Source organism: Drosophila guanche, unplaced genomic scaffold (assembly GCF_900245975.1).
Source record: "Drosophila guanche unplaced genomic scaffold, DGUA_6, whole genome shotgun sequence".
Lineage (NCBI taxonomy): Eukaryota > Metazoa > Arthropoda > Insecta > Diptera > Drosophilidae > Drosophila > Drosophila guanche.
Window position 1 is genome coordinate 7572260 of NW_022995746.1, and position 23253 is coordinate 7595512.

Here is a 23253-nt window from a genome sequence, read left to right on the forward strand (position 1 = left end):
CTGAAAATCGAATCGATGTCGTTTGATGTCTTATTTAGTTTAAGTTTCTTATTGAATTTCCATTATTTCATTCATGGAAACTGCTTTATTAGTAGCTCTTACCTTTACCCTAAATAACGTCAATCCGTTGTGTAAAAACGCACAGCTAATGTTCACCCATTCATGATGCATTTCCGATACAAACGCGCTGCGCTCGCTCCATTGACATGCAAGAGGGGAAGGTGTGTGGTGCTGACAAAAAGCATGACGACGACTCGACCCCAACGGTATTCAGCATTGCGACGCGTCGATGCAATCGAATGTAAGCCAAACGAAATCCGTGGCGCAGCCAGAAGCATAACGGTGGAATGTTCAAGAGATATTCCAAACATGACGACATAAACTTTCAGCGTCAGTGAGAGCCCGAACCGCACGAGCGACAGCCGAACAAGTTCCAACCGAACCCTTCAGGCAGAGGAGGCAACGTGCCAGCCGACAGGCTGCCTGCCGCCACTCTCCAGTACAGTAAACGAGAGCAGAAGATCCCAAAGAAAAACGGAGAACGAACCACCACCAAAGAAAAGCAAACGCAATTCAAACGCAGAGCAAACACACAAACACCCATACATATGTATGTATAGCTAAAGCGCGTCAGGCCGGTTCTGTTCATCAAAACGAAAACGTTAAATATTGGGGGACGACGACGACGCACAAAAAGCTAAGAGTATTCCAGCTTGCCGCCTCAGTTGTAGAGCAACTGTTTCAGGGAACGCAACGTGACCCGCGAGTGTATTTCAGTTCGAATTTCGATTTTGGTGTTTGCCGGAGCTATTAGGAGCTGCTGCCTCCCCCACACGATAAAGTCTATTTCCATTTGTTTGCATAAACAAATCACATTTATTCGGCTCGCCAGCTGCTGCAGCCCAAAACCAAAACACACAGCAAAATGACGGAGGAAGTGCCTGCCAAAGGCAGCATATTGGGCAGTAAGTGTCATACGGATTATGGGGCAGAAAGTGTCATACAGCCACGTTTTGTGGGTGTGTACACAGTCGGGGACAGGAGACTCCATCTGGTTGCATCCATTTCGAGGCAAAGTGCAAGTGCAACAAGTGTCAGTGTGCGAGTGCCGCAAATGTTGGCAAAATGTGCGAAATGCAAGGCCAGAGGCAGGGCCAAGAACGATACAAAACGTTTGACCTTAAAGCCGGCTGAAAGGTCGTTCGGTGTGTGCGTGAGTCCGGGTCGTATATACACTTCCTTTATGTGTATATGTGAGGGTGTGTGTGCTTGCTTGTGATATCCTTAATGTTCAGTTCGGTCCCGGCTTTTTTTAGATGCCACCTCCAGACCTCCAGACCCTCCTGGCATATTTGATTTGTTTTTGGCGTTTTTATGCCCAGGCTCTCGGGGTCTTCTCTTCTCCGCCTACTGTCCCGGGCAAGGTCACATGGAAGTCAAAGATATACTGGCAGATATAGTACAAATATATCTTAATACTTAAATAAACATTTTTTGCCTGGTATTTCCCGCAGCAGAAACTTTGAAGACAAACTGTCGCCACATTTATGACTTTTCACTACATATTTATGAATGTATGTATGTAAATATGTACGAGTATGTATGTATGTATGTACTGCCTATCCCAACAATGTGTTTGATGCCTGCAAACATTCATCAAAGTTAGCCAAGCGTTTTGAATATGCAAACAATAATGTTTAACCCCAAAACAAACAATGCAGAATTTTACGCCTTTTTGCCCACCAGCCACCAGCCACCAGACCTGATGATAAACAGAATCTAATCGAATTTTAGAGCTATATAAAAAATACAACAACAATTATGGGCTGATTATCAACTAATAATCCCCATAAATATTCGAAAATAGTTCTTGTGCATTTTTTTGAAGTTACCTAAGAAATGATCACATTTTTAGCAAGATTTTCTAGACAGTTGAATGGATTGTAAGCCCCTCCAGACAACCCCAGCAGCACTTGAACCTATATCCACAATAGACCCAACCCCAACGAGACTGATAAATAAATATAGCACCAGCAGGGAGCGAATCGCTGAACAATTAATAAGTTATAACCCAAGCAAACAAAGATTTAGCAGGCAAAAAATGAAACTAAAACGAACTATAAATGCTCTACCCATGAAAAATCCTAATAAGTAGGGAAACAAATATTTATTGCACACAAAAGTGAGTGTATTTCCGTAACTTATGGCACCCACAATGTCAATAGCAGGGCAAACAATTAGCAAACATAAATAATAATCGTGCTGCCAGCTCGAAGGAGAGCCATGAAAGTGAAATTGAAAATGAACGACCGCAAATTTATACAATTTTTGTTATCTGCCAGACATCGTTCCACCGGCAGGATTATTTGCTATATCAATGCGCGTGGCACCCCTCGGCATACACACTGACCCTACCCAACTGTCAGTAATCAGGGCAGGGCGACGGGCTATTAGAAGAACTCGTGTCTGACTGACTCGAGTGGTGGCCAGGTGATTGCTGCTGTCATATCTATATTTGTAAACGAAATTCTTGTGCGTGGTTGGGGCTGGAAATGATTTGATTTGAATGCAGACGGAGTGCACGCTGAACAAATCAACTTTAAACCTGCGAAATACAAGCAAATAAAACGTAGAACTTAATTCACTTAATTGGTTAACATAACCAATCGATGGAATTGCATTAATCAAATGAATTTGTGGCACCAAAAAGCTGCAAATGAAACTCCAAGCTACCCAAAGGTACTTCCAATTGATGGTCGGAATAAGATAGGTTTTCGAATAGAGCATTTCTGAACTTAAGTAATTTATCAATGGAAGTTCTCAGCAGTAGCTATTTCTGCACTTTCTGCCACAGGATAGGCATTGACCTTCGGGATACATAATCACTTTTACTAACAAATCCAAAACCTCTTCTCTCCCTTCCAGAACTCGTGCCCGCTCGCTATGTTCTAGCGCTGCTCGGTTCCATTGGCATGGCCATTGTCTATGGCCTCAAAGTGAATCTCAGTGTGGCAATGGTTGCGATGGTCAATCACACGGCCATCAAGGAACTGAATGACTTGGGACATGGCTCAGTTGTGACCCTTCTCAATGGCACCAAGGAGGCGGAGACCTTAGTGGAGACTTGCTCGCCGCCCGGTGGCGCCACCAATGTGACGGCCAAGGTGGAGGATGGACCCTTTACATGGAGTGAACCCTTGCAGGGCACTTTGCTCTCCTGCTACTTCTGGGGCTATCTCGTGTCGCAGATTCCGCTGGCTCATGTGGCGGAGAACTTCTCGGCCAAGTGGGTGATGCTCTTCTCGGTGGCCATCAATGTGGTGTGCACCCTGCTGACGCCTGTCTTCACGCAAATGCATTATGGCGGCCTCATTCTGATGCGCGTGCTGGAGGGCATTGGCGGTGGCGCCTCCTTCCCGGCTATGCATGTGATGATTGCCTCTTGGGCACCACCCAGCGAGCGCATGGTCATGTCCACCATCATCTATGTGGGCACATCGGCGGGCACAGCGCTGTCCATCCTACTCGCCGGCATGCTGTCCGCCCAGTGGGGCTGGGAGTCTGTCTTCTATGTGATGGGCTTGCTCAGCTGCATCTGGATGCTGCTCTGGACTGTCCTCGTGCAGGATAACCCCAACAAGCAGCGCTTCATCAGCGTGGAGGAGCGTCAAATGATTACCAGTTCACTGGGCACCGAACAGAAGGTCGAACATCATCCCGCTGTGCCCTGGGGCAAGGTCTTCAAGTCGATTCCCTTCTGGGCCATTCTCATTGCTCACACGTGCAACAATTTCGGCTGGTACATGTTCCTCATCGAGATTCCCTTCTACATGAAGCAGGTGCTCAAGTTCAATGTGGCCAGCAATGCGGCACTCAGCGCTCTGCCCTACTTCCCCATGATTATCTTTAGTATTGTGCTGGGCAAGCTGCTGGATACGCTGCAGTCAAAGGGTGAATACTTAGTCTTCAATTTCATGAATCTCTTCTTAAACTCGCAATTTTGCAGGCAAAATTAGCACCACGTTTGCTCGCAAGACGGCCACTTCCATTTGCACCATTGTTCCGGGCATTTGTCTGCTGATTCTCTGCTACATTGGCTGCCATCACTATGAGGCTGTTACCGTTATGTCTGTGGGCATTGTGGCCATGGGCGCCATGTTCTCTGGCTTCCTCTCCAATCACATTGACATTGCGCCCAACTTTGCTGGCACTCTGGTGGCATTAACCAACACGGCGGCTACACTGCCGGGCATTATTGTGCCGCTGTTCGTGGGCTTTGTCACACATGGAAATGTAAGTGGAAGATCTCTGATTTCTTCTGCATAATTTACTCACATTTCCCCTTTATTACAGCAAAACATTAATGCCTGGCGCATCATCTTTGGTGTCACAATTGTGCTCTTTGCCTTGGAGTTCCTTGTCTTTGTCATCTTTGGTTCTGGCAGTGAACAGTCGTGGAACAAGTCGGGCTCCCCCAAGGATCCGGAAGCCAAGGATGAGAAGACCCCGCTGAAGGACATACCCGCCAAGCCCTAAATCCACAAGGCCACAAGAGGCCCCTAATCGCGTTTCTAGGATCGATTGCCACCGCACTCTACTCAGATGACTTTTGAACAGAGCAAAGCAAAGCAAAAGCAAAGCACCGAATGAAATGGTCACCCTGGACTGTATATACCAATTACAAACTCTAGATTTTAGTTTGCTGTATCCCTAAGTATCTGTATCTATGTATGCCTCAAATATGAAACACTCTCAGCCCGCCTGTTGTACTTAACACTCATGATTTCAAAAGTTATCTACAAAATAAAGCGATGTCGTAGTGAAAGCGAAGGGCCATAAAGGTTCAACTTTTGTTGGTCTCACGAAATTATTGGTTTTGGCCAAGGAAGAGTTTACATTTTTGCGCTAAATTTAACATTGGACACTTAACATTAAGCTTCCCTAACAGTTACCAGAAACGGTTAGACGGAACATTTCACAACACTAAAATAAGAGGTATAAACAAGCTTTTACTTTTTTGACCTTTCTAGTTTGAACCTTATTTTCGAAACAATGAAATAAAAGTATGTTAAGACAACTAGCAGCTGGTAAAAGTGTAATTTTAAAATTAAGTATGTCAAATTATTGTACACAAGTACTATACTATACCACTAACCAAATAGTAGTGACTATACTATCGGTTGGCCAGCAACAAATTGTCAATGCCGTAACATTCCAATCCCACCCACGTAACTTTTAATTTTTTGCTCGACATTTTTAGCTTTAACCTTATTTTGCAATCAATCCAATAAAGACAGATCCTGAAGACTAGACAATATTGTGGAGAGTTAATTAATGAATAGAGTCAAATTATTGGTTTAGTGCTGAAAGTCCTAATCAGATAGTAAAATCGAACAGAAGATCAAAGTCGAGGAAAATTATTCAGGATTTTTGGTATATTTCGTAACATTTCTGAGGTGTATAATGGTATATTTCATAATTGTTTTGGTATATTGCGGTATCCGGCTGATTTATAAAACAAAATCAAATTTAAAAATGTTAAACGTTCGCAGCGTTTTTTGGCTGCAGCGACGCTGGAAAAGTGGAGGAAAGAAGCGATGGAATGTGCTACAGAACAAGAAAAACAACTGCGACCGGGCCATAGACAGCTTCGATGACTTCTACGGCTCCGTTTACGGCACACGATGGAAGAACATGCGAGCCGCATTGCTCACGAGGCACAAGTACATTGCCATGGTGAACAATTTCGGGAACACGGAACAGACCTGCAGCATGCTAGAGACGGACGGGGCCATCAACATGAAGTCCCTCATCAATTTGGCGCAGGAGCGTCTTCGGGGCACAGACCCAGCGACGGAGGGCCAGGGCCAGAATCGTTACGAAATCGATGACAAACTTGATGCGCTGCTGCGAAAGCAACAGGAACGCGAGGTGGCTTCCATTTACCCCAGTGCTGGAGAGGATGGTGCGTCTGTGCAGATGCCACAACAATTAAAGTACGACAATGTCGAGGCAAAGGAGAAAACACAATCAGAGTCGAAGGACTTCAAGCAGAGCTTGACAAAAGCGCTGGAGAATGATGTGAAGCTGGATGAGCACCGGTTAGTGGATCCCCAGTTTGGCACTGGGGGCCTGTACGAGTATATGCCTGCACACAGCATCAAGGGCATGGAGGATTGGGTGGCAGAGTCAGAGCATTACAAATACTACCAGACCAGTGCAGATTTTCCGCTCAGAATAGAGCCGGAAACTTTGTTCCACTATCCTGAGCACTTGGCGCTGTACACCTACGAGATGGGCAACTGCTCGGACTTTAAGGCGCCAAAGAAATGCCTCACGGGCGTCTCCTCGCACTTCATGATGGACGGCGCCTCCACGCTGCCGCCACTCTTCCTGCAGGTGCAACCTGGCGAAAAGGTGCTGGATGCCTGTGCCTCGCCGGGTGGCAAGTCACTGCTGCTGCTGCAGACACTCCACCTGGACAAACTGGTGTGCAATGACATACAGGAGTCGCGCGTGAACAGAGTGCGCCGCCTCATGCAGGAGTTTCTGTTCGACTACAAGCAGCGTTTGGCCGCCAAGCATTTGATCTTCAGCCAGAGCGATGCCCGCAATCTGGATGAGTACCAGCAATACGACAAAATACTGGTGGATGTGCCCTGCACCACAGATCGTCATGTGGTCATGGAGCAGGACAACAACATCTTCAAGCCGTCGCGCATCAAGGAACGCCTGCGCATACCCGAGCTCCAGTCGGACATTCTGGCCAACTGTTTGCGCCTACTACGGCCCGGCGGCAGTCTCGTTTACTCCACCTGCTCGCTATCGCCCATACAAAACGATGGCGTGGTGCACATGGCGCTGCAGAAAGTCTTCATCGAGCATGGCATTACTGCAACGATTAAAGATCTGAGCAGACAGGCGGAACTCTTCTCGGATGTGTTCAAGTTTGAGCACCCAAAGGGGCTTAAATATGGCCAAATGGTGATACCTTATCTGCCAGCCAACTTTGGCCCTATGTATTTTAGTAAAATTACAAGAAATGTATGAGAAAAATGATAAAGAATGTGTTCCTGAGTGTACAAAATGTACAGAAAATGGATTGAGGTTGAACTTATAGAATACAAAGTAACCGGAAGCCAAGTGCAATTCCTTTCCAAAGAATTCCTCGACGTTTGAAGCTTCTGAAGTTACATTTGCTTATCCTTTTTTTTCTTCTTGGCCTTCACGGGCAGCGGTCCAGGGGTCTTGAAAATTGTGCTGCAAAGATACAAACAAAACTTGTACCATAAATCGGGCAAGTAAACCCCTTCTATACTCACTGGCACGTGGTGCAAATGGGACTATATTTGCAGAACACCGACAGGCAAACGGAGCACACATAGCCAATATCAATGAGCTCTCGATGGCAGAAGCAGGAGGCGCGATAGTCCACCTTTGGCGGTGGCGGAAGTACCAATTTGTGACGCATCTGTGGTGCCGGCAGAAACACCCACAGTAAATACTGTAGCAGGCCATCCAACTGTGTGACCTTTAGGAACTGGCCAGTGGTTATATCACAGCCTTGTTGCAGCAAGCTCAAAGTTTTATCCAAGGCGCAGGTGTCTATAGTTATGCCCAGCTTTTGTGCGGTAAAGAACACATTCATGAATGTCATGTACTGGGAGGAGCACTCATTGCTGCCCGTCAGCACCAGAATGCGGGAATGCATCTTAACGCCGGCGGCAACATTGCGTTGCAACTGAAATTAAACGAAATTCGGGTTATATTTGTCTTTGGAGCTCAGTTTTCACTCACTCTTGATATGTAGCACAGTGCCATGGCCATGCTGCCAGCTAGCAGGCTCTCAGAGGGTGCATTAAGGCTAGGGGCATTCATCAGAATGCTACCCAGCTGCTGCTTCACAGTCTTCTCCACCAAACTGAAGGCCTCGTACTGGCCGTCAATCTGTCGCAGTTCCACCTGACGCCTTGGCTGTGGATAGAGGAAATTTCTGCCAAAGAAAAACTCAATCAATTTCGAAGATGTAACTAGAATTAAGCACTCCACTTACGTTGCATGATGCGAGCAGGAGATGACCGCCAATTTGTTCTGTGCCTTTTGCATGAGGTGCGCATTGCCGAAAGCGATCACTGCCTCCAGTATCTGTGTGAGGTTCTGCGGGTTCTGGCGGACTATGTGCTGTGATGGATTCGTGTCCAGCACGATGACCAACAGGTCGATGCCGGACTCAGCTGTAAAATATCCATAAAATACGAGATATTTCAATTATTTACAGAACGTACTTTCGGTGCTTGCATTTTGTTCCGGTTCCATTTTATCGATAACAAGCTTCACCAATATGTCGAAAAATACCTTCTCAATTACACAATATACCGTAAATATACCGATGGAAATCATTTTCCTCTATTTTGATATTCGGTTTAATATTTCAAGCTAGTTGGGACTCTCTGGAATTAATATATAATTTTATATGATTGGTGAACCAATTTTCTTTAATTAAAATATTTTTAAGATACACATTAAAGTTTAAACAACAAAGGTACAACATTTGTAAATGGTTGATGAGTGGATCATATATAAAGCATAAATAGCTCTCACTCCTACTGCATGTCATTACAGTCTTCAATTAATGGAATATGAGTGTATAAAAATGCAAAAGTTAAGCATCGAATATGTAGATGAAAAACTACAACTGTGATAAATATATTATCAACAATTTTGTACACATGTATGAGATCTCAAGCCCACTGTAGTACATATCTTGGTATATGGTTAGTATTTTATCGACCTGGTCATACTGCAGTTTCAGCTCAATCGCTGGGCGTTTCACAATTTTAGGGAAAAACAAAACAAGATAAGCCCCCCAAGGATAATACAATGCTCGTTCTGGTACTCGGGGATCTGCACATCCCGCATCGCTGCAGCAGCCTGCCGTACAAGTTCAAGAAGCTGCTGGTGCCGGGACGGATCCACCACATATTGGCCACCGGCAACATTTGCACAAAAGAGTCCTACGACTATCTGAAATCGCTGGCCAACGATGTGCACATAGTGCGCGGTGACTTTGACGAGAATCTCAGCTATCCGGAGCAGAAAGTGGTGACAGTGGGCCAATTCCGCATCGGCCTGTGCCATGGCCATCAGGTGGTGCCGCGCGGCGATCCAGAGGCTCTGGCGCTGATTCAACGCCAGCTTGATGTGGACATACTGATAACGGGGCACACGTACAAGTTCGAGGCGTACGAGCACGGCAACAAGTTCTACATCAATCCAGGCTCGGCAACGGGCGCCTTCAATCCGCTGGACATGAATGTGGTGCCCTCTTTCGTGCTGATGGATATCCAAAGCACGACGGTGGTGACGTACGTCTATCAGCTAATTGGCGACGAGGTCAAAGTGGAGCGAATCGAGTACAAGAAGATATAGGATCAAAAGTATTAACAGCCATTCCTAGCCCCCTAATCTACCACCCACAGATCCAGGCTTTAATAATTGAATTGTAAATGTAATTCTAGTAGAAATAAAACGCTTTCAATTTCTCCTTTTTTTTATTTGATAAAAAATGTTTAAATTTTATTTCAATAGAATATAAAAAAGTGTTTGTTGTATTTTCTGACGATCAAATGAAGAGTCTGCTTAAAAAATGTTCGAATCTCGATATAAATACATTGGGGGTTCTGTTCTTAGCGGTTCCTTACGTTTCGGTTCGTTCCATCGAAGCTTTTTCATCGCATTTCCATTGACCATCGACACAAATATCTTTATATATAAATACTTTTCACGATAGCAAATGTTTTGTGTTTGTTTTTGGGTTCTTACAATTTCTGAATTACGAAAACTTTTTGCGCTTAATATTAGATACACATAATGATTGACGTGTCTGGCCAATGCTGTTGATGATAGCTGGAAAAGCAACGGATGGCTGAATACCCAACACACGCACACACATTAGCCGAGGCTGTCCACGCACACAGTCTTGAGGGTCTTGCCAGCAATGGTGGTCTTATACTGTTCTGGAACAGCCAGTTCGGTCTGCAAAAAGAGAGCACAAATTAGTAATATTTCGAGGAGTTTCCCATTCCTTTTGGCACTCACATAATCACCGCTTGCATCGGGCAAGAGTATATTCATCTCGGAAGACTTGGAGCTAACAATCTCCACGCCCAAAGATTCCTTGGACAAATACATTTGGCATCCATCGCTCTTGTCAATGGAAATTGTTGGCACAAAGCCGAGCACCTGCATTTGGACGCTCTGACAGTTGACAAACTCAACGGAGGCCACCACCGAATCGAACAGCAGCGAGCACTTCTTGCACGAGTCCAGCACAATGTTGTTCACTTTGCCCTTGACCGTCAGCGTGGAGCCCTCGCAGCGGAACACATAGACCACATTGTTCATCTCAGCATTGTCCACCAGCAGGCCAGTGTTGTTCTTCTGGTATTCGATCAGCCACTTCTTGCCATCGCGTGTGAAGACGGGTTCCTTGGCAACGGCAGGTGCTGCGGGTGCAGCCGATGAGCCCGACTTAGCGGGCGTCTTGAATGGTGCCGGTCCAGTGCGCAATGAGGGATTCTTGTGGGTCTGCATATCCCCAGTGACCTTCTTTAGGTCTGTTCAGGTGAAAGACACAGCAAAAGATTGATGAACAATCCACAGAACGGGAACATTTCATACTCACTCTTGGTAATGTCAGCGCCTTGATTGATTTGGGCAAACAGCGCATTACGATCATCGCCGCCGCTCTCCAGCTTCAGGGCGCTCAAGTCCAATGGAGGTGGTGGTGGTGGCAGACCGCCGGGTGGTGGCGGAGGTGGTGCACCGCCAGACGGTGCCGCACCCTTGCCGGACCACACCAGACCCGTGGTGTGATACTGCTTGATGTAGGCCTGCAGCTCGGCGAGAGTCTGCACCCAGGAACGTGCCCATTCCACATGCGTGCTGTCCTTCTCCTTCCACTCCTTCAGCACACGATTCGTGTAGAATTGGCCGGCATCGTTCATCTCCTTGACATACGGTCCGGGCGTCTTCTCAACGCACACCCAACCGAGGGCGGGAATGCTCTCGCTAATGGCGGACAGATGATTGAAGAACGGCGACGTGCGATGCTTCTCGCGATAGTCCTGAATGGCGCTGATCTGCGTCGACGTGGGCTTCAGCAATTCCGCTTGCTTTGGCTGCGCCGGCTGAGCAATCTGCGTGGCCAGTGTCACATACTGCTGCTGCAGGCTGTTAAAAGAGGGACCAAAACTTGAGCAAACAGCTGGATGACTCTTCCTCGGTTTGACTCACGCAAAAACGCTTCTCACGAGTTCGGCATGCTGGGCCACATCGCCGCCAATTTTAGCGGAGAGAGTCAGGTATTTGCTCAGCGGACCCGCAACGATGTCCTCGAATCCCGCGACACTCATGATGCTGCTTGGCGGTACTTCGGCTAGAACGTCTTCTGGGTTAGCAGCTTCTTCAGCTTCTAGTGGTGGTGGCGGTGGCGGTGATGGTGGCGGGGGCAATTCAATCGATTCCGGCTGGGCCTGTGACTGCGTCGGTGGCGCGATCAAGGTACGCTCCAAGCGATCAACTAGACTCTCCAAGCGTTCACAAATGCTTTCCAAATGTCCAGCAGCCGATGGCTTAGCGTCGGGTTCGTTTTCTAAATGGTTAAAGAATTTTATTTGTTATAAAAACTCGAACATTGGTTTGTCGGTAATGGATTTAAGTGCTTCAAGAACATTAACAAATTTATATAATAATCACACATAGTACAAAGAAAAATTCGTGATGGAGAGTATCCTTTTCCCCCCTAATAAATCGTGCACACAACACACAAAAAGTCGCTATTGAAAATACATTAAATGGTACGAGTACAAATCAAAAGTCAGCGAGAAAAAACGTCGCTGCGAGTGAGCAAGATGGAATGATGGAATGGGCTGCAATGATGATGATGATGATGATGATGATGATGATGATGAACTTCAGGACAAAAGTACAACAGAAAAAGTTCCATGAAGCTGTGTACTTAATAAACATCAATTAAGAAATGTAATAAATCAAAGTGTTGGCCAGAGGGAAGGACCAAGAAAGAAAGTCAAACTTCGAAGGCCGAAGTCATCGATACCCTTGCAGATCAATAAAAATGTACAGAGCTTTTTCTTAGAGATGGATTATGTTCGATAACTTTACTATGACAGCAATAACAAACAGACATTAGGGAGCTTGAAATGATCCTCTGCAAGGGTATACAAAATCAAAGAATCGACGACATTGCCACATGCAAAAGACTAGGAAGAAAACGTCAAAAACAGACAAAACAGAACGAAAGAACAAGAGAGAAGGAACAATAGAGTGTTAAAATCCAAAATACAAAGTTACTTGAACGCGATTTAAGTTTAACTCTCAGACACAACCGATTTGATAAACGGAAAATTAGTGAACAATTTCACACAAATCGCTTGTAAATTAAACCACACGAGATTCAAGTATTTAAGAACTGAGAACGAGGATATCATCATACCCCGCACGGCCACGCTGTGCTCGACGGCTGCGTGTGCCGCTCGCAGTAGCTCCGTATACAGGCGTTGCCGCTTCAGTTCCAGCTCATCGCGTCCCACTGGCGTCACCGGTGGCTCAATGCAGCCCCTGAACATGAAGGACAACAGAGGATGTGAATAGTCGAAAAGGATTAGCGAACGCAGAGAACGCGTAAGGAGCGAGAACTAAACAAGAATTAAAGAAGAACAAGGCGCATACATCTCATTGAGTCGCTCGTCTTCGAACCACACGGGCAGACCGTGGGCAAAGGCCAGCGTTTCGGAGACCAGATCTCCCTCAATATATGGCGCACACATGCTCTCCCGTTTGGGCGGTGGCAACGAGTCCGAGAACACCTCATCGTCGTCGGCCAGCGAGCCATTGTTGTTATTGTGATTGTGCATGCCGAGCGGTGGCAGCTCCGGCTCCGGCTCAATTATCTCCGCCCGATTGCTGATGTTCACCTTCTTCTTGATGGATTGATGTGTGGAATTGTGGCGCGACAGGCAGCTCTTTGTGGGCGGTGGCTGTGGTGGCGGCGTTGTCGGTGTAACCGTTGCCACAACCACATCATCCTCATCCTCCACACCGGCGCTCGTCATTGATGCGGGTGGGGCCGTAGAGGTCGACGAATGTGTTGAGCGAAGCGAAGATTGCAGCACGGGAGATGGAAGACTTGCTGTCTCTTTTTCAGTGGTCACTGGTGCAGCTAACACGTCTACAATGACTGTGAAAACGTTGCTTAGGATTACTCTTCTAGAGGTTTAAGTTGTGGCAGAGAATATCAAGGCAGCCAGGCGGTTAATTAATCGATTAAAAATCGTTTTATAAGTGATTACTTGCTGGTTCGATAACTACAAACATTTATCGTTTATTTTTAAAGCTTATCTATGACTTTGATTGATGTTTATGTGTGGTAAAGTCATTATCAGCTAATGAATCGTCACCATGCCTTGATATTCCCTTATAGCCACATGGAAACAGGCGGAAAGTACAACGAAAAACAGCATAAAGTGGTTAAAAATCAAAAAGAAAAGTAGAGACAAGAAGAAGTAGCACAAAGCTCTGGCCTAGGTTGGGGCTGGGCTGCAGGTCCAGGCTGCGGAGGTCTCTGAACCCTGTGCAAATGTACACAAAAGCCGAGCGTGCGATTGCTTTGAAGTGCTTCAAAGAGCACACAGAGCAGCGGCAGCAGCAGCAGCAGCAGAGAGTGGTGGAGTAGATAGAGTTGTGTATACTTAGGGAATAAGTTAATACCAGTATCGGATTTGGCAACTTCATCGTTTGACATTGGTTGGGCGACACTGTCGTCCGCCTCCACAGAGACTGGCTCTGGTTCTGCCTGTGGCTCTGGCACTGGCATTAGCTTTAGCTCCGGCTCGGGTTCACTTTCAAGCTTGGCTGCAGTGCCATTCAGCTGGGGTGGCTCCTCCTTTTCGTTCGTTGGGTTGGGTGACACTGGTTCTGGCACTGGCACTGGCACTAGCACCTCTTCATTCTCTTCTTCGACTTTGCTGCCCTTGTCCTTTTTGCTTACTTTGGTATTGGCTCGACAGCATGAGAACATTTTGCGGCCGTTGGGTGGTCTTCACTTTAAAGACGAACGTTGTAGCACATTATATAATTTCCGTTTTAAGTTTTTTTCTTCTTTTATCTCATGCTTAGACACACGGACACGGCACAGCGGTCACACACAACATCGGTGGCATTCAGCATCAGAGCATCAGCACATTGAAGGTGGCGGTGGCAGGCAGCCATACAAATGGGTTAGAAGAGGCAAATGACAAAAGCCGCAAAAGGAAAGAACACATGAGAAATGGAAACCAAAAGCGGAGTCAGGTCAGCCACTCCTTCGTGGCTTATCTGTCTGTCTATTTGTCTGACGTCCGACTCCAGGTGAGAGATTAACAGATTTAACACACACTTTTTCACAGCAGTTTTCTGTCCAATATAAAAGAAATTTCCTGGTTGCTGTTCCGGTCTCCAACTGGGTCAAGTGACGACTGCGGAGGCCAAATGACACACAAATACACATACACACACACACACGGACCGACGGTCACGGCACACCCATACGGCGGAACACACCCTAAAAGGAGCACACGCGCACGCACAGGAGCAAGGGGAACAGTTATGCAAGGTGAAGCACGCCGAGAGAGCGCACAAAGCGAGAGAGAGAGAGAGAGAGCGCGGCACATATGCCTCACCCCCCTTTGTTAATACACTCTGCACACAGGACAAGCCGCAGCCTCTGGCCACTGTTCTGCTGTTAACCCCACATTAATATGTTAAGCTCATATAAGCAGCAAGTTCAAGCTTTCAGCTGTTTTGTGCATTTTTCGCCTATTTTGGCATGACACTGCAGGCGATGCTTGACCAATTCGGGCAAGCAACTGATTGGCAATGAAAATGTTAGCTTAATATTTACTTTCGGTGTAGATAATTTCGCCTAACTCGAAAAAGATGCACTTGACCGGCAGAGAAAGCTTACATTAAGCCTCCCCTCAGCGAACAATCAAGAGAGACAAACAAAAAGAGCGGGACAGAGAGAGCCTCGACAGCTGCGCAATGAGTTTATTGCACCGGCAAAGTGGTTTTTTGTGCCTAACATCTTAACTGGCTAAAACAAATGGCTGGCAATTAAGAGTGGGGAATCCGAATCCGTTTTCGAGACCGGTGGCAACTTTCGCCCCAACTATACTAGTTCTTGTTGCTTCTGCTGTTGCTGATGCGTTTATAAACTAGAATCGCAAGCAGATTAAATGTCTGCAGCAGATGCACCGTTATCCCACATATGCGTGCATGCAATTCTGTGCGTGTGTTTGTATTGGTGGCACTATCGTAAACTTCTGCTAATTGGAAGTTGGAAACTTACCGCCTTCTAAGGCAACAGTAAGTAAAATACCCGGAATAATTGTAATCTCTGCAACCGTTTTCAGTTGCGAATATTACTGATAGCATTTCGGCCATCTTTTGAGTCATCATCCATACAGGCGAGGGTTGGGTTTGGTCGGTCTTGCGTTAACTATCGAATTGGGGAAACGACTCTGTGTGTGTGTGCGTGAGTCACAGAACAGCTGAGTAGTTAAGGTATCGGGTTGGATTGTTAGAATATGTACTAGAACCATCCATCCACGTATAAATTAATTTGCATACAATGTACATACATTTGTATCTGCGCAATTAGTTAAGTAAAATGGAATTGGATATGAAATCATCATTAAAAATACATCGAGAAACACAGAAAAGCAAATATACACACCCTCACACATATATGTACGTGTTTGCGTGAATTTAATTTCACTAAACAAAATGAATCACACGAAAATAGCCATCACATCTAAATCGTCCATGGTTCGCTGTCACAGCGGCACAGCACAGCTGTCTCTTGTACATTCACACCATGCACATATATACATATGTAGATATAAATATACATATCTTTATATATATTTAGGATACACTTGCACACACCCACCCACTCACTTACTCCAGACAGCCGCCTGGACATCGACTTAATCACAAACTCGAGCTACGAGGGCAGGATGTGCGGTTGATGGATATTCTCGTGGATTACTCACCTTGATTAGCTTCGAAGACTTGGCAGACAATTAATTCGTACTTAATATTTTCACAAGAACTTGGAGACGCAGCAAAACCGGCAAAACTGTGCAGAGGTGGAGAACTATCGATGGCACTATCGGTACTATCGATGGTTGGACACTATCGACCTAGCTCGTATCGATGGTTTAAAGTCTCGATAGTGGTTGATAGTATCACGATAGTCTCAAAAATTAGCCCCACCCCCCAAAAGGGCGAAAATCTCCCAAAACCGGAGCACTAACCAAATAGTACTAACTAACTAACTAACCAAATATACTATTTGGTTAGTGACCGGAGTCTAGTCCCAATAGTGTTGTAAGGATAGAACAGCTGGCCCCCAAACCACATCGATCTTATTATAATAATTCCTTCTGTTCCCTTTTCCTTTCTGGAAAAGAATAGAATTTCTTTCTCTCTTTTGTTGTGCGCTCTATTTTTAAATTTTTTGAATGTTATCAGTTAATATACATGTCTCTTTTAATAATTTTAAAAATTTAAATAGAAATTTGAAAAATATAAGGTCATAAGGTTTATAATCCAATAAAAATAAGCGTTTATAATAGGTGTTTCTGCAACTCCTAGCAACCAGTTCGGAATCAAAATCTCGAAGTAAAAAGCTAAGTGCTGCGGGTTCGACCGAGTCGAAATTCAATCAATTTAATAATCTTGTTCTTTCAATTTCGATATTCACGATATTCTGCTTTTCTCTATCGATATTCACATATTACATATATGTTCTATAGCAACAATCTTCTGTGAGTAATCACTGTACGTACTGTACGTAATCAAAATTGATTATTGAATTGGATTAAACTATTGTTACCATGGTGAAACTCTTTGCAAGCTAGCAATATCAAATAGAACATCAAAATCGAAGAATCTGATTAAAGACTTTGGTATATTTACAGTATATTTTGAAGATGCAATGGTATATTTCGGTATATTTATGAGGCCTTGACGGTATATTTTATCGCCAACTGGTCACACTGCTTAGAACACGTACTTTACTGGGGATGCATCGGGGTTTATAAACTTTATACTAAAGCAGCTACATAACACAATGACCCCCACGTAGCGATTGAAGAATTACGCCACACAGGCCTGGATTAGCGTGGGTGAGTCCTCGGTTCAGGCAAAAGGGTTTTACTAACGTTCCGCCTTTGTTTGCAGGTTATGTTTGCATGTATACACATTGAACGGGACCTCAAGAAGCAACAGGAGGCCAGTAGCAATCGCCAGCGATCCTTCACAAACCGCAGGCCAATCCCACCATGATTGAAGTGATCTGCTTACTGCTGGGCAAACTCCTGCTACTCCTGGTCGGCGCCTACGAGCTACTGCGGCGACAGCAGCAGACACTTTATGCGCTGGTACGCGGGTCATATGACTTTTGTCGCGGAAAAGATGCGCGTGAGCGGCACGAGCGCCGCCTACTAGCCGAGTGCAAGGCAAGTCTGACGAAAGTGCCGCAGCACCTGGTGTTAATCATAGCTCCGGATGACCACTACGTGAATGCTAGACGATTAAATGCCATTTTTGGCTATGCCATGGCCATTGGCATCAAGCACGTCAGTGTGTACGACAGGCGTGAGGAAAAGGACAGCTATGTGGAACTGGAGCCACTCTGCCAGCCGAGGGAGGACCCCAGCGGGAGATGCTACATTTGGACAGCGCGAACAGTGCATCACAAAACCAATGGCCACACAAATGGACACCACAAGAGGAGTAATGGGTATGCGAACGGTGTAAACGGCACGCACATACCCCAGCTGCAGGTAAGACTGACTGATAAGACAAGTTACCAAGCGACCGTCGATGGTTCCCAGAACTAATCGCCGCCTTATCTGTACACGGTACCCAAACGCTAATTGATTTTATTGTTGTCTTTGTGCTGCAGGTCTATCGAATTAGGCCCGCGGATTGCCATGCCCTTATAGCAGATGTCTGCCGAGATCTGTACGAAATACGGAAGACACCTCTGGTGCAGGACCTGCTGCAGAAGCGGGAATCCCTCACCGATGAGATAACCCTAAGGCTGTCGCAACGGCTGGGCTATGAGGCACCCGACCCTGACCTGGGCATCATATTTGCACGTCAAACGTGCACCTATGGTCTGATGCCGTGGCATGTGCGCTTCACCGAATTCCATACGCATCACAGCGATCGTTACTTCAATGTGGAATGCTTCACCAAGGTGCTCTATCGATACTCACGCTGCGAGCAGAGGTGGGGCAAGTAGGGTGGCCAAGCGAATATACAAGTTAAGTAGATAAACCTAATCCGTATGTAAAATAGAAACCCTTCAACTATTCCTCTAGAATGTAAGCGAGAAAGTTCATAATTTGTTCATAAACGAAATGTATTTAAGAGAGAGATTTGATTTGTGTGTGTTTTAGGATCGCAATTGCATAAATATGTTTCTTGTGTGTAAGTGGTTGGTGTCCTTAGGCGCTACGGTTAGGTTTATTGTATTTTTTCATGTTAAATATAATTTCAGTGGCCACTTCTACTCCTCGGCATGCCGCTTGGACAGCAGATTCACGTCGGTCAGATACTGATTCTTCTCAATGTTGTGCGGCCCCGGACCCGTCGGCATGCGTTCGTGCAGCAAATGGAAGGAGTTGCGCAAATCCTCCAGCGAGTCGGCGAGACCCTTTTTGATGTTGGCAAACTCACTGGACATTAGCGAGAGTTTGCCCAGCAGGAAGTTCAAATTCTCATCCATATCGATCATGTGCTTCTTGGTCTCCTCCACCTTGCCGCCCAATCCCATCATGGTGGCCAAAGTGCTGTTGATGTAACCATCGGAGGCAGCCTGAATGATGCTCAGCATGTCCCTGCTCTGGCTAATCTCACTGGACATGATCTCAATGCGATGCCACACCTGTGTGAGCTCCGTGTCCAGCAGTCCGCTAATGTTGCGAGTCGCCTCCTGCTGTCCACTCACCACAGCGCCATCCAGCGCGGTAAAACGTGTCTTGAGCACAGCCTTCAGATCGGTTACCTGTTCCTCCAGCAGCTTGCTCACTCGCTGCACAATCTGCAGTGTGCCGAACTCCACCTTGCGCTGCGTGTCCAGCACCACCTCCGAATTGGTCATCATAATGTTGTTGAACTTGCCCAACGCCTCAAAGCCATCGTTCAGCTTGCTGTTGCTCTCGTTGACGGAAGCGAAGTAGGTGTTCAACACGCCCACATCGGTGGAGAGCTGCTTAACGTCCGCCTGAATGTTTGCCTCTGTTTGCTGCAAACGTTCCGTGGTTTGGGTTAAAGCTAGAGGCGGGGATAAACATTAGAAAGAGAGCTTAAGGGACTGAGAAGGTTCTGGCATTGGATGTGCGTACCTGTTTGCTGTCCCAACGCAGTCTCACTCTTCAGTTTGGCCAGCGCATTCAGCGTCTCGTTATTCAACTCTTGAATGTACGCCCTGTCCTTCTCGTTGAGACCAACAGGTGCAGGTGCAGGAGCTGGCGGAGGTACATCGCTCAGTTTAGCCACCTGACCACCCAAAGCATTCAGACGCTCCAGCAGCTGCGTCTCAAACTCATCGTTCTTGGGCGGTGCTGCTGTCGTGACGCTGGACGAGTGCTGCTGCAGCTTCGCCTCAATCTGCGTGAGCAGTTCGTTGGCCTTGGGCAGGCTGTCAAAGTTCTTCTGGGTCTGCGTGGCTGTCTGTTTGCTGCTGTCCAGCAGTGAGTTGACACTCGAGGAGAGTTTTTGGAGCTCCTCCAGCAGCTGCCTATTGAGACGCTGCTGCTCCTGGACAAACTCATTCGGAATGGCCGCTGGTGCGGGTGCCGCAATCAAATTGGCAGTTGCTGGCGGACGCTTGAAGCACTCGTCATTCTCCCGCATCCATTTGAACATGTGCTCGGTGGCCTGATTGAAGCGATCCGATTGCGCATTGTATTTTTCCTCTTGCTGCACGTGGAAGATGTGCCATTAGCTGGGATGGAGATTGGGTTACTGTCCGCAACTCACCGTAATGAGCATCGTTTCGATCTGGCTAACACGCTCGTCCAACCTCCCGAATATCCCATTGATGGGCTCCAAACTCTTTTGGCCCTTTTGCAGCGACTGCAGCGCCTTCTTGAGCAGCTCCCCCAAGGCACGCTCACGATGCTCGTGCCGTTCCAGCTTATTGTCGAGCTGATTGTACGAATAGATCAGCGACTGGAGGGTGCCGCGCAGCTCCTCATTGCTGCAAGGAATTTTTTCTAGCTCATTAATCATCTGAGTGGGAGGCCTCCGCCATTGCATCTATAAATATTGAAGGGCCGCCATTCCCATTCCCCCATTCCGCTCATCCCAGCTGTGTGTACCATTCCTTCATTCCCCCAATACCGTTTCCCATTTCGATTGCGATCGTTAATGGTTGCTTCTCTCCGGTTCTCAGGGTCAGGAACCCTGTTTTAGTTTCTGTTTGTGTGAAATGCATTGATGCTGATGGATATGCCACAGTGGGAGCTGGGGGGAGATGCAACTGCCTAAGTGCCGGCGGCTACACATGCCGCCGCTATGCCCCACTCCCACTCCCACTCCCCGTTGCCCATTTGCATGAAGTGTCTGCAGTTAGAGAGCTGCAGCCCCGGCCCCGGGGTCCGAAAATAAACAAACAAATAAGCGGAACAGCAACAGACGGACGGAGAGCCGTACAGCCAAACGGACGGGACTGAACATCTTCGTTTTTCTTTTGAAGGGAGGAGAGCAGTGCCTTGGACTGGGACTGTGAATGAATGCAGGGGACTTAGATGTAAGTGGCACTGGCACTGGCACTGGCACTGGGACTGTTGATGTCTCGCATATTTCGCTACGCTAAAACCCACTCCCTTCCTCCTTGGGATAAGAGCCCGAATATCCCAAAATGAAGTGCGAACGAATGTGTGTGACATGTGTCCAAATGCGATGAGCGCTGGGGCTGGAGCAACACCCAGAACTAGAATATTTTTAGTGCTCTTTGAATTCGACATGGGCAGAGGGAAATTGTTCAAAAATTAGGCATCCAATTACAGCTCTTTTATGATTTAAGAGGTTTATGTATGAGCTCAGATTTTATGCGTTTTCGTTGCATGACATTTTACTTCAAATTTCTTTACTCATTTTCGTTTTGTTTTCTTTCAGCTCTTTCAGCATATGGATTTTTGTTTGATATCTAATAAAATATAAGGATAAGTTTGACGATGAAAAAGCAAATATTTTTCCACTGAAGTCCACTTAAAATTGCCTTTAAATAAAGTTAAACCTAAGAAAATATTGTTCTTTATGTAATTTCCCATCAACTTAGAGGTTCCTTACACCAGCCTAAATATTCTCTTATTTGTTCAACTTGAAATATCTTTAAATGATAGGAAACTGTAAAAGATCTTCGAGTCTTAGCTGCCAATTAGAACCACTTTAATATTTCTCCATCTGAAATGTTTAATTAAATTAGAGCCTACATTTTAGAGGTTCATTTGGCCATCAGAAATAAATGTACGTATTTATGTAAATATGTACTTATTTATGTAAATGTTTTTGCAATTACTTACGTGACGGGCATCGCCGCTGCCAGTGTTTGCCATTGCGATAGAGCAATTAAAGCTAAGAATACTAATTGGAGTGTTTGACTTCCCCTGGCCATGGTGCAGCAGTGCGTGGACTCGTCTCTGATGATCCGATATGATCTTTAATTAGGATGCAAATTCGAGCAGCTATGCAATCCGCAGCGTGAGTATTTCTGTGCAGCGACAAGAGGAAACGGAATCAATGGAAGGCGCCACAGCGTTGGCCTTAGTGCATGCGGATGGGGGGGATGTTAGTTATAAACCAAATATTTCCTTGTCATAAATTGCAGCCAACAACAGCAATAAATAATTCTGTCCACTGTAAACAAACAAAACTGCGAGGAATTTATGGCCAAAATGCAAGCGAGAAAAATGCAATTTTCGTGGGCAACGGGAAGGGGAAACAAACAAATAAAGTCATTCCGAAAAAGATTTGCAAACAAAGCGCCTTGCATGGGTTCCTTGTCGGTTTCATTGTTAGACCTCGTTGTGTGCTATGTACATATATTTGGCGTATATAGACTGCCATATAATCGGACTATGCTATATTGTTTCTGCAACGATAAACAAATGACGCAAAAATATATGCGACCCCAACCAGACTCGTGCCAGTTTTGCACTGGAAAGGAAATGTTGCATTCGGGAAATTGGGTCAGAAATATGCGAGTGAAATTATCACAGAGTACAATTACAACAAATAAAATACACCGCTAATGAGTATAAAAATTAATAATAACAAAATAACAAAAAACGACGAGACTGAACGAGAGTGTATTAATTTGTTGATAAGCATTTGGCTTGGGTTAAAAGGTTGATCAATTGTTGGAGCTTTAAATGTATAGAGCCAGAGTGTTTATTTGGTATTTATATTACAATTACTCAGAGCTAAGTAAATCCAACTTGTTACTCACTTTCTGACACTCCAAAACTCCCCAGGAAAAGTCTACAAACAGAATATTAAAACTTGTTGAATGTGTCACACACTTTGGAAATTTCTTAACTTGGAAGACGAGCCGCGATCCTCACTGCTCGAGCAGAGCAAACTGAATGAATGCCCCGATTCCGGCAGTGGATTTCGTTCGATTCTCCCCTCTGCTTCAGCGGATGCTGGCGCTGGAGATAGCCGTCGGCACTCATATGTTTTTAATAAAATGTAATTAAAAGAGCAAGCGGAGCAAGCTCACCCCGCATGAGAGACGACGCGTCGGCGGGCATCGAATCAAAATTCAATTAATTTTAATACAAAACTATTGAGTGCAATGCAAACAAATGATAAGGATGCCCAGACCTCTAAATGGTTATGCGGCAAAATCAAGGCTATTAAAATCTAATATGCAGTCAGTTGTCAAACAATTGATTGAGATGCTAAATCAGGCGTTTGCTTTAATTGAATTTCTTTGTTGGCGCGAAATGGAAGGAAATTAAGTCATTCACTTGAGAACGCGTGCACCAGTGCTGGGCAAGGACTATTCACTATAGTGAACGAGCACAGTTGAGTACTTTTGAGTGAGTGAACTATGCAAACTCACTCCCTTTGCTGAGCTGCTTAGTTTTTCACTTACTTCGTGCTAAATGG

General features: G+C 45.8%; 7 protein-coding genes across 11 annotated transcripts; 4 read left to right on the top strand and 3 right to left on the bottom strand.

Annotated features, from left to right (window-relative positions):
• The first annotated feature begins 706 nt into the window (after positions 1-706).
• Positions 707-4825, top strand: LOC117582080 (sialin). Its single transcript, XM_034269640.1, has 4 exons — positions 707-965; positions 2926-3951; positions 4007-4293; positions 4354-4825. The coding sequence occupies exons 1-4, from the start codon at positions 926-928 to the stop codon at positions 4534-4536; spliced, it is 1536 nt and encodes a 511-aa protein (XP_034125531.1). The 5' UTR covers positions 707-925; the 3' UTR covers positions 4537-4825.
• LOC117582078 lies at positions 4158-22732 on the bottom strand. Of its 2 annotated transcripts, XM_034269638.1 has the most exons (6): positions 22589-22732; positions 21663-21850; positions 20116-20335; positions 19479-20055; positions 18639-19407; positions 4158-4170 (listed from the first exon to the last, which is right to left on the bottom strand). In XM_034269638.1, the coding sequence occupies exons 2-5, from the start codon at positions 21752-21754 to the stop codon at positions 18641-18643; spliced, it is 1656 nt and encodes a 551-aa protein (XP_034125529.1). In that variant the 5' UTR covers positions 21755-21850; positions 22589-22732; the 3' UTR covers positions 4158-4170; positions 18639-18640. The 2 variants fall into 2 exon arrangements, with proteins under 2 accessions (XP_034125529.1, XP_034125528.1); XM_034269637.1 differs by lacking the exon at positions 4158-4170 and having other exon boundaries at positions 18473-19407.
• Positions 5502-7052, top strand: LOC117582079 (5-methylcytosine rRNA methyltransferase NSUN4). The gene has a single exon (XM_034269639.1). The coding sequence runs from the start codon at positions 5536-5538 to the stop codon at positions 7048-7050; it is 1515 nt and encodes a 504-aa protein (XP_034125530.1). The 5' UTR covers positions 5502-5535; the 3' UTR covers positions 7051-7052.
• On the bottom strand, positions 6989-8414 carry LOC117582082 (general transcription factor IIH subunit 3). The gene is made up of 5 exons (XM_034269641.1): positions 8286-8414; positions 8054-8234; positions 7798-7993; positions 7323-7741; positions 6989-7260 (listed from the first exon to the last, which is right to left on the bottom strand). Exons 1-5 carry the CDS (start codon positions 8398-8400, stop codon positions 7191-7193), a joined length of 981 nt encoding a protein of 326 aa, XP_034125532.1. The 5' UTR covers positions 8401-8414; the 3' UTR covers positions 6989-7190.
• Positions 8782-9560, top strand: LOC117582084 (vacuolar protein sorting-associated protein 29). The gene has a single exon (XM_034269644.1). It carries the CDS (start codon positions 8881-8883, stop codon positions 9427-9429), a length of 549 nt encoding a protein of 182 aa, XP_034125535.1. The 5' UTR covers positions 8782-8880; the 3' UTR covers positions 9430-9560.
• Positions 9813-16247, bottom strand: LOC117582077 (adenylyl cyclase-associated protein 1). Of its 3 annotated transcripts, XM_034269633.1 has the most exons (7): positions 13789-14113; positions 12751-13258; positions 12515-12639; positions 11296-11653; positions 10685-11232; positions 10099-10616; positions 9813-10035 (listed from the first exon to the last, which is right to left on the bottom strand). In XM_034269633.1, the coding sequence occupies exons 1-7, from the start codon at positions 14096-14098 to the stop codon at positions 9952-9954; spliced, it is 2451 nt and encodes an 816-aa protein (XP_034125524.1). In that variant the 5' UTR covers positions 14099-14113; the 3' UTR covers positions 9813-9951. The 3 variants fall into 3 exon arrangements, with proteins under 3 accessions (XP_034125524.1, XP_034125526.1, XP_034125525.1); XM_034269635.1 differs by lacking the exons at positions 12515-12639; positions 12751-13258; positions 13789-14113 and adding an exon at positions 16113-16247; XM_034269634.1 differs by lacking the exons at positions 12515-12639; positions 12751-13258.
• Positions 17109-18507, top strand: LOC117582083 (dehydrodolichyl diphosphate synthase complex subunit NUS1). 2 transcript variants are annotated; one of them, XM_034269642.1, is made up of 3 exons: positions 17109-17249; positions 17305-17909; positions 18032-18507. In XM_034269642.1, exons 2-3 carry the CDS (start codon positions 17406-17408, stop codon positions 18371-18373), a joined length of 846 nt encoding a protein of 281 aa, XP_034125533.1. In that variant the 5' UTR covers positions 17109-17249; positions 17305-17405; the 3' UTR covers positions 18374-18507. The 2 variants fall into 2 exon arrangements, with proteins under 2 accessions (XP_034125533.1, XP_034125534.1); XM_034269643.1 differs by having other exon boundaries at positions 17109-17245.
• Positions 22733-23253: the final 521 nt, after the last annotated feature.

Bases quoted from the DNA above. Each gene is read 5' to 3' on its own strand.
- LOC117582080 (XM_034269640.1), top strand. From the start codon at position 926: ATGACGGAGGAAGTGCCTGCCAAAGGCAGCATATTGGGCA. The intron at 966-2,925 runs GTAAGTGTCATA...TCTCCCTTCCAG, and splicing joins CAAAGGCAGCATATTGGGCA to AACTCGTGCCCGCTCGCTAT. The intron at 4,294-4,353 runs GTAAGTGGAAGA...CCTTTATTACAG, and splicing joins GCTTTGTCACACATGGAAAT to CAAAACATTAATGCCTGGCG.
- LOC117582079 (XM_034269639.1), top strand. From the start codon at position 5,536: ATGTTAAACGTTCGCAGCGTTTTTTGGCTGCAGCGACGCTGGAAAAGT.
- LOC117582082 (XM_034269641.1), bottom strand. From the start codon at position 8,400: ATGATTTCCATCGGTATATTTACGGTATATTGTGTAATTGAGAAGGTA. The intron at 8,235-8,285 runs GTACGTTCTGTA...GATATTTTACAG, and splicing joins ACAAAATGCAAGCACCGAAA to CTGAGTCCGGCATCGACCTG. The intron at 7,742-7,797 runs GTGAGTGAAAAC...GTTTAATTTCAG, and splicing joins CACTGTGCTACATATCAAGA to TTGCAACGCAATGTTGCCGC.
- LOC117582084 (XM_034269644.1), top strand. From the start codon at position 8,881: ATGCTCGTTCTGGTACTCGGGGATCTGCACATCCCGCATCGCTGCAGC.
- LOC117582077 (XM_034269633.1), bottom strand. From the start codon at position 14,098: ATGTTCTCATGCTGTCGAGCCAATACCAAAGTAAGCAAAAAGGACAAG. The intron at 12,640-12,750 runs GTATGCGCCTTG...CTTCATGTTCAG, and splicing joins GACGAGCGACTCAATGAGAT to GGGCTGCATTGAGCCACCGG. The intron at 10,617-10,684 runs GTGAGTATGAAA...TCACCTGAACAG, and splicing joins AGGCGCTGACATTACCAAGA to ACCTAAAGAAGGTCACTGGG.
- LOC117582083 (XM_034269642.1), top strand. From the start codon at position 17,406: ATGATTGAAGTGATCTGCTTACTGCTGGGCAAACTCCTGCTACTCCTG. The intron at 17,910-18,031 runs GTAAGACTGACT...TTTGTGCTGCAG, and splicing joins CGCACATACCCCAGCTGCAG to GTCTATCGAATTAGGCCCGC.
- LOC117582078 (XM_034269638.1), bottom strand. From the start codon at position 21,754: ATGGCCAGGGGAAGTCAAACACTCCAATTAGTATTCTTAGCTTTAATT. The intron at 20,336-21,662 runs GTAAGTAATTGC...AATTCCTTGCAG, and splicing joins GCAGCGGCGATGCCCGTCAC to CAATGAGGAGCTGCGCGGCA. The intron at 19,408-19,478 runs GTACGCACATCC...CCCCGCCTCTAG, and splicing joins TGCGTTGGGACAGCAAACAG to CTTTAACCCAAACCACGGAA.